The sequence below is a fragment of the Barbus barbus genome, assembly GCF_936440315.1.
Source record: "Barbus barbus genome assembly, chromosome: 14".
In the NCBI taxonomy this organism is placed as follows: domain Eukaryota; kingdom Metazoa; phylum Chordata; class Actinopteri; order Cypriniformes; family Cyprinidae; genus Barbus; species Barbus barbus.
Window position 1 is genome coordinate 4,621,061 of NC_136742.1, and position 17,873 is coordinate 4,638,933.

At 36.9% G+C, this 17,873-nt stretch overlaps 2 protein-coding genes across 2 annotated transcripts in view; one reads left to right on the forward strand and one right to left on the reverse strand.

Moving 5' to 3' along the window:
- The first annotated feature begins 4,870 nt into the window (after nucleotides 1-4,870).
- The window catches only part of LOC306879862 (5'-nucleotidase domain-containing protein 1-like), a 75,821-nt gene continuing 62,818 nt past the window's right edge, over nucleotides 4,871-17,873 (forward strand). Inside the window, exons 1-6 of the mRNA XM_079433082.1 lie at nucleotides 4,871-5,281; nucleotides 5,697-5,788; nucleotides 7,846-7,917; nucleotides 8,115-8,224; nucleotides 8,402-8,481; nucleotides 8,618-8,699. Of these exons, the coding sequence (XP_079289208.1) occupies nucleotides 5,189-5,281; nucleotides 5,697-5,788; nucleotides 7,846-7,917; nucleotides 8,115-8,224; nucleotides 8,402-8,481; nucleotides 8,618-8,699 (529 nt within the window). The 5' untranslated portion in view covers nucleotides 4,871-5,188. The remainder of the gene's footprint in view (nucleotides 5,282-5,696; nucleotides 5,789-7,845; nucleotides 7,918-8,114; nucleotides 8,225-8,401; nucleotides 8,482-8,617; nucleotides 8,700-17,873) is intronic.
- Nucleotides 8,610-13,424, reverse strand: LOC306879861 (uncharacterized protein). The gene is made up of 3 exons (XM_079433081.1): nucleotides 13,331-13,424; nucleotides 12,848-12,971; nucleotides 8,610-11,383 (listed from the first exon to the last, which is right to left on the reverse strand). Exons 2-3 carry the CDS (start codon nucleotides 12,954-12,956, stop codon nucleotides 9,513-9,515), a joined length of 1,980 nt encoding a protein of 659 aa, XP_079289207.1. The 5' UTR covers nucleotides 12,957-12,971; nucleotides 13,331-13,424; the 3' UTR covers nucleotides 8,610-9,512.

The window sequence follows — 17,873 nt, forward strand, 5'->3', positions numbered from 1 at the left end:
ATGCATGTAGCATTGAAGCCCTAGGCGGATACACAGTACAGTTGAAAAGTCTCGGAAGAATAATAAGACGTTTAAATAGCATAACAGCATGTTGGCTTTCTCAAGCCAACATAGCTAATAACTTCAGTAACATTAGTGTGGTGGATCAGTGAATGTGGGAAAAGGGGAGAGATAACACAGATACTGTATGTGTGTGTCTGTGTACAGCAGTTAAACTGAATAGAATGTTTATATCTCCTTGATTCAGATGACGAGAGAGATGAGAACTCCTGGCCAGCCTTGTGGACTGAAAGGAATTTAAAAACAGGCACTCTTAAATGTGCATTGAACATTGCCAGTTGATAAAACCTGTGTTCCAGGGACCATATTCTTAAGATAAATGTAACTAGCTGATTTAAACGATTAACACTAAATCAGTCCAGTCTCCCCAGCTGTAAATGTCATTGGCTGTTAAAGTCTTCTTTTGCTTTTAATAAATTGACATGTTGATATGACATAAGCAGCCTTTCAGAATGCTCTCAGTTACATGTAGATGCATATTGTATGAGTGAGTATGGTGGTGCTTATGGCTTGTCACTTTGGGATGGTGAGTAGCTATGAGGCTGTGGGAAATATCAGAGTATACCCACAACAACAAACTAGACTACACTACTGGTAACAGTTCACTACCAGTTACAAAAGACACTGTAACAGTCTGTAAGGCAATTGTAGTTGTATTTTTTATTAATTAATTTCTTAAATTATCTTTGACTATGTTCTGGCCCACCATCTAGTGGCAAAAAATTTTTTTTGGCCCGATACCTAACTTGCTTGCCGACCCCTGGGGCCTGTACCATGAAGCCGGTTTAGCTGGTTAGCCAGGTAAGTTTCAGTTTAGTTTGCACCAATCCTGAGTTTTAGGTTCCATGAAAGTGGCTTGGTTCAAAGCTGCGTTCATTGCCATAGTAACTTACACTCCACGCTAACCTGCTTATGTTCTGAGTTAGAGATCTCAAACTGAAATTGGACCAATCAGATGTGAGCAAAGTGACACGTCTGACACAAAAAAAGTCACTCCCCCAGTTTGTCTTGCTCCAAATTAAAGGTCATTAGTACTACAACAATGTCTGGCTTTATAATTACTTCGAGTTATTTTATATGATTTATATTATTATTAATCCATTACACAATTTTAGTTTAACAGTTATTATAAATAATTTATTTTAAATTAATTTTAATATATACAGATCTTATGTAATATAAATAAGTTGTAGAATCAATAGATAATGCTTTAAAAATGACTACGTGAGCTTACTTGTCCAAGTCTCTATCGCTGTATATTTCCAACTATATAAACTAACTTACGTTTCACTTGTGACTGCACTGATAAAGCAAGATCATTTGTTTTATTTGTCCTCTTTCATGAACAAGTAATTTTTTTTCATTGTAAATGCATTTAAATTCATCATATTCTTCAATCCTTTAACCTTTAGCAAAACCTTTAACCAAGGCTCGTGATTGGCTGTTTGCCAGTGATGTCACACATTCATGTACACATGCTCCACAAACTCAGGATCAAAGCCTGAGTTGACAAAGAAAGCTGATGATCAACATCATGGTACCGACAAAGCCAGATTGGAGTGGTTTGGTTTTGTCAACTCGCAACTAATCCTGTAACGCTGAATTTGTTCATCTACCATCATGGTACAGGCCCCTGGTCTATGATATCTGTACACCTGACACATTCTGAAGCTGAACTTGAACCTTGCTTTGGCTATATTATTATTTTTCCCCCACTCTTGGCTTCACTTGAGACACACAACAGATGTCTCATTAAACAATATTAGTTGCTTTTACCCCACTGAGTAGAACCTTTCTTATGCCTGTATTTTGGATGTCATAAGCCAGAAACTGAGATTTAAAAAAAAAAGTAATAATAATAGATCATTATTGTTATTTTTATTACTGTACATAACAGATTTAGGTGACACTATAAAATAACTTTTATTAATAAATCATTAACAAACATTATATAATGGTTAACTTATCATTTAGTATATATTCACAGATAGATATAATGTACTTTAATAACTAATGAACTTAAAGTAAACCACCTAATGCATTGGTCTTAAACTCAATTCCTGGAGGGCCACAGCTCTGCACAGTTTAGCTCCAGCCCTAATCAAGCACACCTGATCCAGCTAATCAAGCTCTTCAGGATCACTAGAAACATCCAAGCAGGGGCCTGTACCATGAAGCCGGATTAGGTGGCTAGCCAGCTATGTTTCAGCTTAGTTTCCGCCAACCCTGAGTTTTAGGTACTATGAAAGTAGCTCGGCTTTAATCGGTGTTCGTTGCCATGGTATCTTACGCTGCACGGCTAACCTGCTCCGGGGCAGGTTATGTTCTGGATTCGAGATCTCAGACTGAAGTTTGACCAATCAGCTGTGAGCAAAGAAACATATAGGTGACGTAACTAATTCCCAGCGTCTGTTCTCTGTTGCAATGGCTTCACCTTTTCTCCCAAATCCTGTGGACATCTCCGCGCAAATTGTTAGACGAGCACTTCGTAGAGAAAGAGTTTTTAGGGACAGACAAAATCCATTTGACTTTCCTGATGCTTACTTGTATGAAAGATACAGATTTTCCGCGGAAGGAATGTCTTATCTTTGTGAACTTCTTGAGCCGCACATAACAAATGTGACTCGTCGAAGCCATGCCCTTACTGTACCGCAAATGGTATGTATTGCGTTGCGGTTTTTTGCAAGTGGTACATTGTATGCGGTCGGGGATGCAGAGAATCTAGGGGAAAACACAGTCTGTCGAACCATTCGAAAAGTGGTAATAATAACAGTGGTCCTCGCTCTTCAGGGGTACATAAATAGCTTCATTGTGTTCCCTGGACATTTATCGACCATGTCCATAAAAGAGGGCTTTTATAAAATTGCCGGTAAGATATCTTGATAGGGTGACATCACATGAACAAATTTAACATTTCACACTCATTTTTTTTCTTCTTCAAAAAAGCATATTTCACACTTAGAAATCTATTATACAGTAGTCTGCAGTAGCTACCTGTTAAGAATGACTTTAAATATATATTTTGAATTCCTATGATAGGATTCCCTAGAGTCATAGGAGCAATAGACTGCACACATGTTGCAATCTCCACAGCTTTTGGAGAACATGAGGCAGATTATGTGAACAGAAAGTCCTTTCACAGCCTTAATGTTCAGGAAGGGCTACTATATAGCCTATGTGAAGGGATTTTTATTTGCATTGAGATCTTTAAATAAATAGTAACTAACAGGACAATTATTTACTGTACATTTCATCTGCAGATGACTTGTGATCATGAATGCATGATCACAAGTTTGGATGCCAAATGGCCTGGCTCAGTGCATGACTCACGAATTTTCCATGAGTCTATTTTGTGTCAGCGCTTTGAGGAAGGCAAGTTCAATTTGGTACAGTACACTTTAAAGTTTTAATTTTAATAGCAAAACTTACACAATTTTCCCCTTTTCTGTTCTATGACAGGGCTTTTTGATGGCCTGTTGGTAGGAGATCGAGGTTATGCATGCCAGAGGTTTTTGATAATAATAAAAGGTTATGGTAAATACTCACCACTTTGAATTATATTTTTATATTTTGTCTTGATCTGCTGCCAAGAACGTTTGGAGTTGGGGTTGCATCTAAAAATCAATGAATATCAATCTTTCTTAGGATGTAATAGCCTATACATTCACATTTTACATACATCTACACACATATACAATATAATACATTTAATATATTTTTAATATGATTAGCCTACATAAATGTACATTAATTGTTTAACCTACGCATTAACGCAATCAGCAATCTTCCTCCAAGATTGTTCTCTTGCTTTGGCAGCAGATACAGTGTTACTGCGTGCTTCAAAAATACTTCTATATTCTTCATATTTCTGAAGAATTATCTCTTGCTCCTCCGCTGAAAAGTATATAGCTCTCGCTCTATCCATATCGAACGCGATTGGTTGTTCAGTGTCGACGTCACTCTTTTATGTGCAAGCGCGTGTGGATTAATCATAGTTTAAGGATCAAAGCCTGAGTTGACAGAGAAAGTTGATGATCAGCATCATGGTACCAACAAAGCCGGATTGGACTGGTTTGGTTTTGTCGACTCAAAACTAATCCTGTAACCCTGAGTTTGTTCAGCCACCATCATGGTACAGGCCCCAGGTGTGATTTGGACCTGGAGCTAAACTCTGCAGAGCAGTGGTGTCCACTGACCTAAAGTTTAACAGATCACTATTTCATGTAAGATGAAATGTTTAAAATATCATTAAACTCTCAATTTATATGATCATGCATTTTTTAAAAATCTTAAAATGATTTTGACAGATGGTTTACAAAACGTCATTAATAAATCATTGATGATGAACATTGTATAATGCTTAAGGGATCATGGTTACAAATGTCATTTAACTTTCAATTTATCATCATGCACTTAAAAAAAAACAATGCAAATGATTTTAACAGAAGTTATACAATTTAATTTTGAATGCTAACAAATGTCATTAAATTTCGGTTCATATATCATCTAATGTTGTGGGAAAAAATAGCCTTACATCACAAACTAGGCCTATTTATGTTAACATAGGCTATTATTCATTAACTCATAATCACAGTCTGAAAAGGTATTTTTTATTCCAAAAATTACAATTTAGGAATTTTAGTTTATAAAATAAAGAACGCGCACACACTTAGTTTTTGTAATCAATGACTGGAAAATTTTATTCATGAGAATAATCATTTATTTTGCAGCTTCACCCAAGCATGACAATGTTCAATAATTAATTTGTGCCGTCCTCAGTCCGTTTTGATCGCGTTATTACGGTAACAGCACCCGGAAATGCGCGAATATTCAGATATTCTCACGTTTGAACAAGTATGACACAGAAATCCGCGTTGCTCGTGTGCAGTGTTGCAGTAGAACCGGCGAAACGCGTTCCGTGGATGACTGCGCGTTCGCTGTAACTCTCTCCGTAGAAACACGGATCGTGGTCTTTTGTCACATTGTTGTCGCTGCCGCTGTCCAACGTGTTGCAGAAGAGACAAATACATCCAGCATCGACAGCTTGAAGTCATCGCTGTCACCGCAAGATATTACGATCCTGTAGTCTTTACAGTTCACATCTCTCATTCCTTCCAAAGGCTGTACAATGAGCGAATACTTCTCGCTGTCGGAGTGTGATGTAATCGGCTTTGATTTGGACCACACGCTCTGTCGATACAATTTGAAGGAGACCTCCAGGGTGAGTCGCACTGGCATCATCATGGATGATAATAGGGCTTGCATTGCGCGAACGCTCGCACTATGGTTATGATCCATCAGAGATGCATGATTTGTTCTGTGTGCTGTACATTACTGGACCTGAAGCGAAACCGTGTCGATGCGCTAATCTAAGAGATCGATCTATTGAGGCAGGCCTCGTGAGAAGAACACATTGAGAAGGCGAGAGGTGTGTCCCCTTTATCTGTCTTTCCAGGAGGGACGTTCATGCAAACACCATTTGCGTTGATTTCATCTGGCGTGTAGTTTATGGGCAGCTAGATAAAACCTAGCAGCTCGAGATGAAGCTTCATTTATGGTTAGGCCTGAGTGGCATCTTCATGACACTGTACCTCCACTTAATGCTTACATTTATTTCTTCTTCTGTCTGTGTGCAGCTGATCTATGAGAGTTTTGCACGGTATCTGGTGGAACACAAGGGCTATGACAAAGATCTGCTTCATTTAACACCTGCTACTTGGGATTTCTGGTGAGTTTTAATAACAGTTTTATTAGTAAAATAATTGAGAAGACCTGCATGGAGCCAGATTCTTCATATTCCCTACATTTCACTGCTGGTTATACTCTGTATAATTGTGTATGTGACACATAAAAATCTTGAAATCTTGAAAATCTTGAATATTCAACACAAACAGATGCAGATGTTCATGCTGAAAGACTTTGGTAGCAGTAATCGTTCTTTAATAAATATTTAAAGCATTTTACAGTATTAAATAACTATTTCCAGCATAATTTGGATTCATAACTTCATATATTTATTTAATTTTTGCTGTTAAAATATAAAGATTAAAATCAAGGATATTGAGTGCATCATGCAGATGATGCTATATTGGAAATGTACATACCGCGATATAGCAAAATCTCCAACGATAGGCACTTTATACACCATATTGCCAACCCTACTTATTAACAATCTGAATCTTGTTTCTAGCAGGTATTCTTGTCATTAATACAGATTATGAAAATAAATTGGTAACACTTTATTTCGATAGTCCACTTTAGACATTCTTCTAACAGTAAGTAACTTTTCAACTACACGTCAACTAGCAGTCATTACAGTATTACAGTGCTGTCAAACGATTAATCGTATCCCAAATAAAAGTTTTGTGTACTGTGCACATTTATTATGTATATATAAATACATTTATATATTTTCGATTATATTTGATTAATCATTTGCATTTGCGATTAATCATTTGACAGCACTAGAGGATTAGTAGACTGTCTGCTTAATATCTTCTAACATTTTATTTTGATGAGTCCACAACATACAACATACTCAGTATGAGAAACTTTGCAAGTACATGTCAACTTATTCTACTAATCCTAAACCTACCCTACTGAGAGTTAGTAGACATGTAGTTGTAAATCAATGAGAATTAGTTGACATGTCGTTACAATGTTTCTTAGTTATAGTTAGTAGAATGTCTAAAGTGGACTATCGTAACCAATGAATTAATTGGGTATGTACACTGCCGCTCAAAAGTTTGGGAACAGTAAGATTTTTTTTAAGGGAGTCTCTTCTGCTCATCAAGGCTGTATTTATGCAATCAAAAATACAGAAGAAACAGTACTATTGTGAAATCTAATATTGGTGTCCTATTTTAATATATTGTAAAATAGAATTTATTTCTGTGACGCAGAGCTGAATTTAATAAACATCATTACTCCAGTCTTCAGTGTCACATGATACAGAAATCATTATAATATGCTGATTTATTATGAGCGTTGAAACTGTTGTGCTGCTTCATAGTTTTTTGGAACATGTGATACTTTTTTCTTTGATTCTTTGATGAATACAAAGTTAAAAAGAGCAGCATTTGTTCAAAATAGAAATCTTTTCTAACAATATAGCCTAAGTTTTTACTATGACTTTTTATTCATTTAACACATCCCTCCTGAATAAAAGTATTAATTTATTTAAAAAAAAAAAAAAAAAAGAAATAGAAAAAATGTACTGACCCCAAACTTTTGAATAACATTGTATATTGTAAAACATTTTTATATATATATATATATATATATATATATATATATATATATATATATATATATAAATGCTGTTCTTTTAAACTTTTTATTAATCGGAGAATCCCCTAAAAAAAATCACAGGTCCAAAAAAAATTCAATAAAGCAGCACAACAGTTTCAACACTCATAATAAATCAGTATATTAGAATGATTTCTGTATCATGTGACACTGAATACTGGAGAAATGATGCTGAAAATTCAGCTTTGATCACAGAAATAAATTATATTTAAAAAAAATAAAAATAAAAAAAATAAAATATATTTTAAATTGCAATAATATTTCACTTTTTTTCTGTATTTTTGATCAAATAGATACAGCTTTGATGAGCAGAAGAAACTCCCTTAAAAACCATAAAAAATCTTACTGATCCCAAACTTTTGAGCAGCAGTGTATATATCTATAATGTGTCATTTTTCTCAATTAAGTTGTTGTCCTAGTATGAGCCTGTTTATCTCTCTAGTACACAAACACAGTTGCTTGTTGTCATGTGACCAGTTTTAAAGGTCTTGTGGTGGACCTTGAGGAGGGCAACCTGGTCAAGTTGGCAGAGGATGGTACTGTCTTGCGGTAAGTCAATTCAGTATGACGTGTGTGTGTGTGTGTGTGTGTGTGTGTGTGTGTGTGTATGTGTGTGAGTGATTGAGCAGTACATTTTATAGCTTCTTTTTTCTGGAAAAAGATTAATTGTACATAAAGAAATATATAAACTTCTCCTATCCTGTTATATTTATTTGTTAATCTGTTTAAAACATATTTATTTGTAGAGCAACTCATGGCACTAAAAACCTTAGTACTGACGACATCATAAAGCATTATGGTCCAAAAAGAGAATGGAAGCATTTTAATAGCCTCAATACCTCGTACACACGATCTGGTAAGGATGTGTTCTTGAAGATAGTTCCTTTTATAATTTCCAATGTCAGTATAACACTCATAAGTTTATTCATTTTTTGTGACATGGTATTTATTTAGAGTTTAATATTTGTATTCTCATATTATCAAATAACTGTTCTTGCTTCAATATGTGATTTAGTGCGCTCATTTGTTGCAGCAAAATACTATTTTTATGACAACTATTTTGACCTCCCTGGTGCTCTTCTCTGTGCCAGAGTGGTGGATATGTTGAATAAGGTAAAAATAAATCAGTGCTTTTCAAAATTTCTATATAAGAAGTAGCATTTGTTAATTAGCCATAGAGTGAATGTTTGCCTAACACAACGTATATTGTAATTTGTTAATGTTTTTATTTATATTTGTTTACCCCCAGCAAGGAGCTGAAATCACATCTGACTTTTGGAAAGACATTGTTGCTGCCATTGACCACAACTACAACACATCTGCATTTCGGGGTATGTAGAAATAACCCTCTTATATGTCCCTTATACACACTTTATGATCAGCATTTCAAAGTGTAATTTAATTCTGATATTATATAATGTCTTTAAAAATAAAATGTGTATATCAAACAGAACACAGTCTTTGACCTATCTACATAACATTTTGAATATTTAACATTAGTTAGCCTAAGATTTTTTTTTACAGAGTTTGAAGTCAGGGTAAGATATGTTTCAGGATGAAAACGTAAAGGTCTTTGTACTGAGGACTTCCCTTTGTAAAGCATTAATCTTTTACCACAGTCATAAACAAACAGCAGCACTGGTACTAAAACTTTATTTCTGTTGGTTATTATAATGCACAACTTGTGAGATATTACAGAGTTAAATGAACAAACAAATTAAAACGGAACAAACAATTGTTATTCACTTTGGAATCCATTTATTTCAAAACCTGGCTCACTTAATGTCTCTTAAAGAGACTGTTGTGTCATATTAAACACAGGCACCTTTTGTTAAAATGTGAGCACAGAAAAAAGGCAAACACATAGCACCATTTTAATACATAACCATCAGTTCAGGCTTTAGGCAAATGCAGCAGGTCTATTGTCTAATTAATTGGATCATTTTTATTGGTGTTCCATAATAATTGACATTATCAAAATATTTCCATACAAATAGGTCTTTATGTAAATCAACAAGCCACAGACATGTTTCTAAATTAGTCATCCTTTTCCATTCTGCATGACTCTTGGGGCAATGAGAAAACGAGCATAAAGGCAGACAATTTTTGAAATACAAAGATTGAGGTTTTCTTGAGTGTATTTATCACGTTGAGGCAATCAAGAAGCCAGAGAAAGAACAGTGAACATTATCATCAGCATAAATGCCATTGGACTGGTCATCTGGAACCTGGATGTACACTGTGTCATGGGAATCCAGCATGAGGACAGCACTGCCAGACATCTGGTCAAGGAAACCTTTGTTGTATTCATCATAAGAGAACAGGACTGGATCTCTGTTTTTGTAAAGTGCTACCAATGCATTTGCCCCATTGACATGCATATGAAAAGAAAAGTAGTAAAGTCCTGGAACCTGACAGGTGAATATGCCAGTGCTGGGATCATAGTGGTTCTCTCCATTGTAAACAACCTGGTTGAATACAATTGGTGTTCCAGCATTAGGATAGGCTGTGGTAAGAAGAGCTGTGAATGCTGACATGGGCGCCTTCATCAGCTCGTGACTAACAGGCATTACCATCTCATGGGATTTAATTGGCATGCTTTTCTCGTGGTGATAAACAATCTCGCCTGGGGGTCCAGGTAGCCCAGGAGGTCCTTGTGGACCTGGGAGACCATCATGACCTCTGGCACCAGGAATACCAGGAGGACCCTGAGGTCCAGAAATTCCCTTGGATGTGAGCCCTGCTGGGCCAGGGGGGCCTGGAAGTCCTGGATGACCCTTGAGCCCTGATGGTCCAACAGGTCCTACTGGGCCTGTTGATCCTCTTGCTCCAGGGATACCATTTTCACCCCTTGCACCTTGTGGCCCTTGATGTCCTGGATGTCCCTTTTCTCCTGGTGGCCCCTTGCTACCTGGGATACCTGGTGCACCGGTAAATCCTGATTCGCCTTTGGAACCCTGATGCCCCATATGTCCCATTGGACCTGGTGGACCTGCTGCACCTGGAACACCAGGTTTTCCTGAGAATCCCTGTGCACCTTGCTCACCCTTTGCACCCCTTGGGCCTGGTGCTCCAACCATACCAATGTCACCTTTAGCTCCCTGTGGACCTGCTTCTCCCTGGAATCCCCTAGAACCCTGAGGACCAGGTGGACCTATTGGGCCAATAACACCTGTCTGACCTGTGTGACCCATTGGGCCTGGTTCTCCCTTTTGGCCTGTTGTACCCGGGGTTCCGGACACTCCCCTTTCTCCTGGAAGTCCAGATGATCCAGGTTTGCCAGTACCTGGCAGACCTGGAGCGCCTGGCTGTCCTGCTGGTCCTTGAGGACCTTTTTGTCCCATTTGCCCAGGCAAACCTGGAGCGCCATTCTGGCCTGGTTGTCCTGGTGCTCCTAATCCAGGTGCCCCTGTATGACCCTTGGGGCCTGGTGTGCCCATAGGACCTGGTGACCCATCCCTACCTGGCATTCCTGGCTTTCCAGGGTCTCCAGGAAATCCACTTGGGCCAGGTTTTCCAACTCCAGGCTGACCTGGCTGACCAGAAGGCCCTTGAGGACCCATTGGACCTGGGCCACCAGGTGCTCCTGGAATACCATGGCCAGGTTCTCCTTTCTGGCCATGCTGCCCAGGAATTCCAGGATGACCCTTAAGGCCAGCTTCTCCACGTGGGCCCATTGCTCCTGGAAGACCGTGTGGTCCAGGCTTTCCAGGAGAAGAAATGCCAGCAGGTCCAGGGCTTCCAGGTGATCCTGGCACTCCTCTTGCACCTTGAGGTCCTACAGGCCCTGTATGTCCCTTCTCTCCTGGAATTCCAGATGCACCTGGTTTTCCAGGTGAACCTGGGCTTCCAGGTTTACCAGGTGAGGAGTAGCCTGCTGGACCTGGTGGTCCAGGTGGACCAACCGGACCGGGGTATCCACTGCCGCTCTTTCCAGGCATTCCTGGTGGGCCAGGAGGGCCGGGGGCGCCAGGTTCACCTGGGGAACCTGGAATACCAGGTTCACCAGCAACAGCTAAAAATAGGATACAAATATAATATAATTTAGATGCAATCTTACATCACTTAATTTAAGATCAAATAAAAAAAATCTTCAATTGTTTGTAAAACTTTCCATAACATACAATTTTGGCTCAATAAAATGGTGATGACGTTTTAAATCTCAGAAATTTTACAAGCTACAAAATTTTCAGATTTTTTCATCTCACTGATGATTTAGTCACATATGTAGACTATAAAGAAATATGCTAGAATACAGAAATATAGTAAAGTGTTTTTTTTTTTTTTAAGAGATTTAATGTATGTACGTGTGTGTGTTTGTACAGGTTTGACTACTTGTGAAGTCCAAAATATCTTCACAATTTAAAAATACTCCCTCTAATATAGTGAAACCTGTTGAACACAGACTACTAAACTGCACTCACTAGTTAAAAATACTTATACTTCAGCCAAATCATGTTACTATTTAAATATCTAGTGTTTTGCACAGTTTCTGTTAGGGTTGTCTTTAAGGACAGGGGTCAAGTTAGGCAATAGAAAATATCATTACCCTGACATAAGAAAACAGTGGAAGTCTATGAGATTATATTAGTTTTCACTAATATAGTAAACAAATGTATGTTATAATGTTTGTAATTTGCGATTACCCTTTGGTTAGAGAAGTGATGAGACATTCTTAACTGCAAGTGATACTATGGTCAGCATCTGTTTGTACTTGAGCTAAACGTTAACTTTTAAACATGTGATATGTATGTCTATTATGATGATTATCATGATATAAAATCACCTGCACAAGTATATTTTGGCACAATATATGCTGTTTAATAAATTTTATGTAGTCGTAGAGGTACTGCACAGTTGGGCTTGACCACCACAGGAAACACAGGGAACAGCCCTTTATTCAATTTGAAAGAGTGCTCGTCCAGAAACTAATGGCATACTTTAACACCACAATGGCTTATTTTGGGCATGCCTATTGTATAATGTGGTTACATCTGTTTTGGAGATTTAACGATTTTCTAAAGTAGTAGATTGCATATGCTGTGGTGTATACCAAATGAAGAGTAATTAACTAACAGTATTTGTAGTTATGCTCTTTGCACTAGGACTTTATGTAAAGTTAATGTATTCTGGCCGTTGCATGCAGATTGGCAATTAAAGAGGAGTTGGATATCTAAAGTGATGTTTGATATATTTGTTGACTGTAGATAGATCCAGATTTGTGTACATACAAATTATCTGAGCGACTGAGATACCCTTGTAGCAAAGAGGTTAATGTAATTTTTCAATCTGATTAGTTATTTGAATATATATATGCATATATGCATGCATTTTTGGCAAGCCAAGCTCCCTTAGTGTAGTGTGTCTTAATGTTGCACCTGCTGCTGTTATCCTATATAAATATTCTGAAGCATTCCACATGACAAAACATTACAGTGATGAAATACAGGAATTGTATATACACCAAAAGTAAACTCACTTTGAGATTTTGTAGGATAAGCCTGTTTCTTCACATGATAGTATCTTTCAGGGGTCGCCTCAGCCAGTACCACAAGGAGAAGAAGAATGCTTGTTACTCTGAGGTCCATTGTCTGAAGCTAAGCCTGTAAAGAAAAAGTTAATGAAATTAGAACAATAATGAATAAGTGGCAAAGAAATTAAAGGACAAACATCTCCCTCTCATTACACTTAAAACGGGCATTATTAACAAGAGTGCAATTTCAGTATATATGCATAAAATCAACATAAAAACCAGTTTACTGAAAAAAGCATCAGATTCATGTCTAATCACCCAGAAAGCCTCCTTATTCAAATTGCATTGTTAATAAAGGTGGCCCAGGAACTCACTGACACACATCCAAAGCAGCATCTAAAAGATCATCATCTCCCACCATTCCAGCAGTACCATTCTTCCCCAGCAGCATTAAGCTAGAGCAGAGGGCTATAGAGCAGCTGTACCCACCAGCAGGCTGGAGCTCCAAAAGTCAGAGGTGGTCGGTCAGCTGTCCCGGCCAATCTGTATATTTGTAAGTTTCCAGTCAGTTCGTGGAAGTGCTGTTCACAGGAGTGGATTCTGCTATTTATACCAAATTTGCTTCTCTAGCAGCACCCAAAATCACCCTCCCTCCTTGTGTGATGTCAGTTTTAATGAAGGGTATGGTGTCCCTTGTGAGTGCCTGCATAATGTGGTAGTTCCTATCACTTTGATCTGTGGTCATGATTTCTTTTGATCCTAACAGGCAATAATAATGATAATAAATAATCAAATTGAAAAATATGATGTTTACACAATATATATTAAACCCTGTGCTTTAAAGGAACTTTTTATTTTTATGCAAGTATTTTGAGTAAAAAGATTTTATAAGATTTTAACTTTGTGCATTTTTGGGCAAAATCATTCCTCACAGCTCTTTTGTGCAGGAGGTGTTTTATTTACTTATTTATTTATCTTTCCCACTGTACATGTACATTTTTGTTAGCGTGCATGAAGTATGGTTATTACATAAGGATTTTGCATAACATTTCAAGAGTAAATGGTTAAAAATAGCAGAGCCTTTGTCTATGTATTTCCTTTCCTTTTGCCTTTCAGATTTATTTCTTTAAAGCATCTCAGGATCAGAATCAAATATTTGTGGAAATGTGGTTAATTCTACTGTAGGACAGCAGAGGGCAGAGTTGAAGTCCTTTTTGTCCTCACAATGGGAACTGTTGGGTGCACTAGCAAAAGGTTATTTTTAGGATTTTGATGATAGGAAAGTGTCAGATGAACAACACTGGTCAGTTGAAGTTCTGTGCTTGTAATTATGGTTAATACATAGCTGTCAGGTCCAATCATATTCCTGTGCTCTGGGTTTGTAGAATTTTCACACTGTTTACAAAGGTGTAAAACTCACATGTAACACGTAAGTATTATTTTATAATTCATTATTTTTTTTAATAAATAACCATTTTTACCTAAAATAGTCATTTTTATACAAAACATACATAATTACATAATTATTTTTTTGGTCTTATGATGATTGAACTGGCAGATGACAATTTTGCACCATTTATTATTATTATTGTTCAGTAAATTCAAAACTATAAGTATTGTTTTAATACTTCTTAGTATCTGATTTAGAAGCTGCTTCATTTTACAGCCCACAGCTGACCTCCAGAAGAACCATGGTCCTCCTGACAACTCCATTTAGTAAAATAACAGACATCAAAAGTCAGAAGTGTCTCTTTAAGTCGGTTCCTGATGCTCTTTCAAACCAATAGAGAAGACTGCCAATATTGGTTGGTTTATCAAAATTTACGCATTCCATTCTAAAAATAATGTTTGTTTGTGTTTTTGTGTTTTATGTGTGGGGCAAAGGACTGTTTGTTCCTTATTTTTAAGGTTTTTTACTGACAAAAACCACTACTGAGACAATATTATTTATTTTTTTATTTTAAAATAATATTTTTGAGCTTTTACCTTAAAAATTGACCGAATGAGAGACATAGGAAGCAATGGGAGAGGAGAGAATAGAACAGGATCAGGAAAGGACCTCATCTGGGGCTCAAACCTGGGTCACCTGAAGCATTGTTATGCAATATGTCAGAGTGCTTCGTTCATCTTCGAAACACAAATTAAGACATTTCTGATGAAATCCGAGAGCTTTCTGGCCCTCCATAGACAGCAAAGCTACTACCATGATCAAGGCACAGAAACGTTCTAAGGATCATTTTTGTGCTGCAAAGAAAACAAAAATAACAACTTTATTTAATAGTTTGTTTCCTCATCCCACCTGCTGTGGCGTGCAGCCATTGTGGAGAGTATCATGATGCATGCATGTGCTTTCCTCTTTATTTAAATGATGCATGCACAAACTGTCTTCTCGTAAACAAGGCACAGAGCATGCGTGTTCAACGTAAGCAGCAGCATGCGTTGTTTACATGCAGAGGAAAGCACGTGCATGCATCATGATACTCTCCACAGTGGCGGCAACCCACTCAGACGCAATGAGGAGGGGAAGAATTGTTGAATAAAGTTATTTTTGTTTTCTTTGCACACAAAGTATTCTTGTAGCTTTGTAAATTTTCGGTTGAACCACTGATGTCACATGGACTACTTTAACCATGTCCTTGCTACATTTCTGTGCCTTGATCATGGTAGTACCCTGAAGGGTCAGAGAGCTCTCGGATTTCATCAAAAATATGTTAATTTGTGTTCTGACGATGAACGAAGGTCTTACAGGTTTGGAACGACATGAGGGAGAGTAATGACAGAATTTTCCTTTTTGGGTGAACTAAACCTGTAAGTAACAGTATGCCAGTTTCATGATTAACCCTCCGGTGCTTGGCGGTCAAATTATTATTGTTTTTTTTATTTCAATTAAATAAATGTACTATATTTTAGTTCAATAATTCATTAAATCATTAAGTGATTATTCAAGTACAAATTAAAATGTCTCCATTTGCCACTTGACTAGTGGATGGTGTGCGAAATTTATTTATTTCCAAACACCCTAGTTGTTTGGAATTTGCTTGGTGAGCTCATCAACAATGATAACATACAATAAATACATACATAAAAACATACACATACATAAATCCAACTATACATATATGTCCTATCAATTATAAGGAGTGAAATGCAGATGCATAGATACCAGAGGAATTAAGAGCATGAGCAGTCCTACAATAATTGCTGTTCAGAAAACGTGTAGACTTATTTTTAATTGCTCTAAGGCGTCTGCTGATGGAAGAGGTGTCTGGCTGGATGTAAGGAGTCTTTCAGGATTGTTAAATCTTTTTTCTGCATCGATCTCATCAATAGTGGGAAGATCACAACCAATAATTTTTTGAAGCAGCCCGAGTAATATTACAAATCTGACTTAGCGAAATAGTCAGCACGCTTTCAATGACAGGTCTATAAAAATTTAACATACCGACTTTAGATGCGCCAAACTTTTTAAGCTGCCTTAAGAAAAAAAGCCTTCAATGGGTTTTTAAATAATGCCTCTTAGGTTGTAGTTCCACTTTAACGTTGCAGAGATGGCAGTCCCAAGAAACTAAACATTGAACATTTTCAATGTCCTGACCATTAATAGTCAATGGTAACACAGCATTTTTCCTCTGTCAGAAATCAAACACCATTTCCTTTGTTTTTAGGACATTCAACTTCAGATTATGAGTACAACTCCATTCAAACAGTGTAGAAACCTCCCTTCTATAGTCTGATTCATTAATATCTGTAAACCAATCAATGTAGTATCATCTGCAAACTTTAAAATTTTGCAATGTGAACACAATCATTAGTGTGCACAGAGTACAATAATGGTGACAGTACACATCCTTGTGGGACCCCCACACTAATTGTCTTAAGACTTGAGAATGTATTATTAATTTTAACTACTTGTGTTCTGTTCTGAAAAAAAATCCAAAGAGCAAGTTACAACAAATTACAACAAAAACTGGAAGACTGTAAGTGGTAGGTTCTTTTAGAAATGAAAAGAAATAAAAACTGGAGAGAATCAAGAAATCATGAACAGATTACTGCCATTTGTGTGAATGTAGTCATATAATTAAAAAAAAAAAAACTATAATCTGAGCATTTTAATATAATATCATATAATTACAAATATTTATTTTTTGGAATGATAACATAATCTAGACTACATGTAATGATACTACCTAGCACTGTCGCTTTTATGTGTTTTTTTCTTTTTTTTTAATCCTATTTTGATTATAGAAGTGTCAGTGATGAAAATTGAGTGTCTGTAATCAAGATCAAGTATGTTTATGTGCACAGGCACGCAACACTTACACCACCACTGCACAGTCTTAATTGCCTGCCTAAATATTACACCATGTCTGAAGAGTTTATGCTTGTGTGAGTGTGTGCGTGCATGCATGCGTGTGGTTGTTTGCTGTTGTTTTATGTTTGTTATATTCTGTAAAGTTCCTTTTGGTTATATTTGTTGTTTCATTGTTACATATGCTTGAATGTTTAATATTCTGATCTGTTTTAGTGATTCATTATGACAAATATAAACTCTATATATACTGTAATAGAAATGAACACAATACAATTTCTACTACAGTATTTCAATATCATATATTTCTCATTGAATCAGCTTAATATCTGTTATACAGTTAGACTGGTTCTACTGAGTAGTTCTCATTTAATTTCATTGCAGCTCCATAGTAAGGGTTAAAAGTCAAAACGTAAGTTGTCTGTGTTTTTATTGGTCACAATGAGCTGTGAATTATCGGTTATCATTATTGGCCCTGAAATTCCATATCGGTTCACTCCTAATCAAAAGTGACACTAAAGATTTCCTACATAACGATACCAAAGATTTCGACAGTCTAATCTCTTACGTTGTGTCTGATTCAAGAACCAGAAGCAAACCAGACAGTTTTCCCATAATGAGTTCTGCTGTGGTTTTACCCAGAGCCCTCAGGAGTTTGGGTTTTGCCGTCTGGTGAGGTAATCTACCTCCTCTCTGATGTGGTCTTCCACTGAGCTTCTGTCT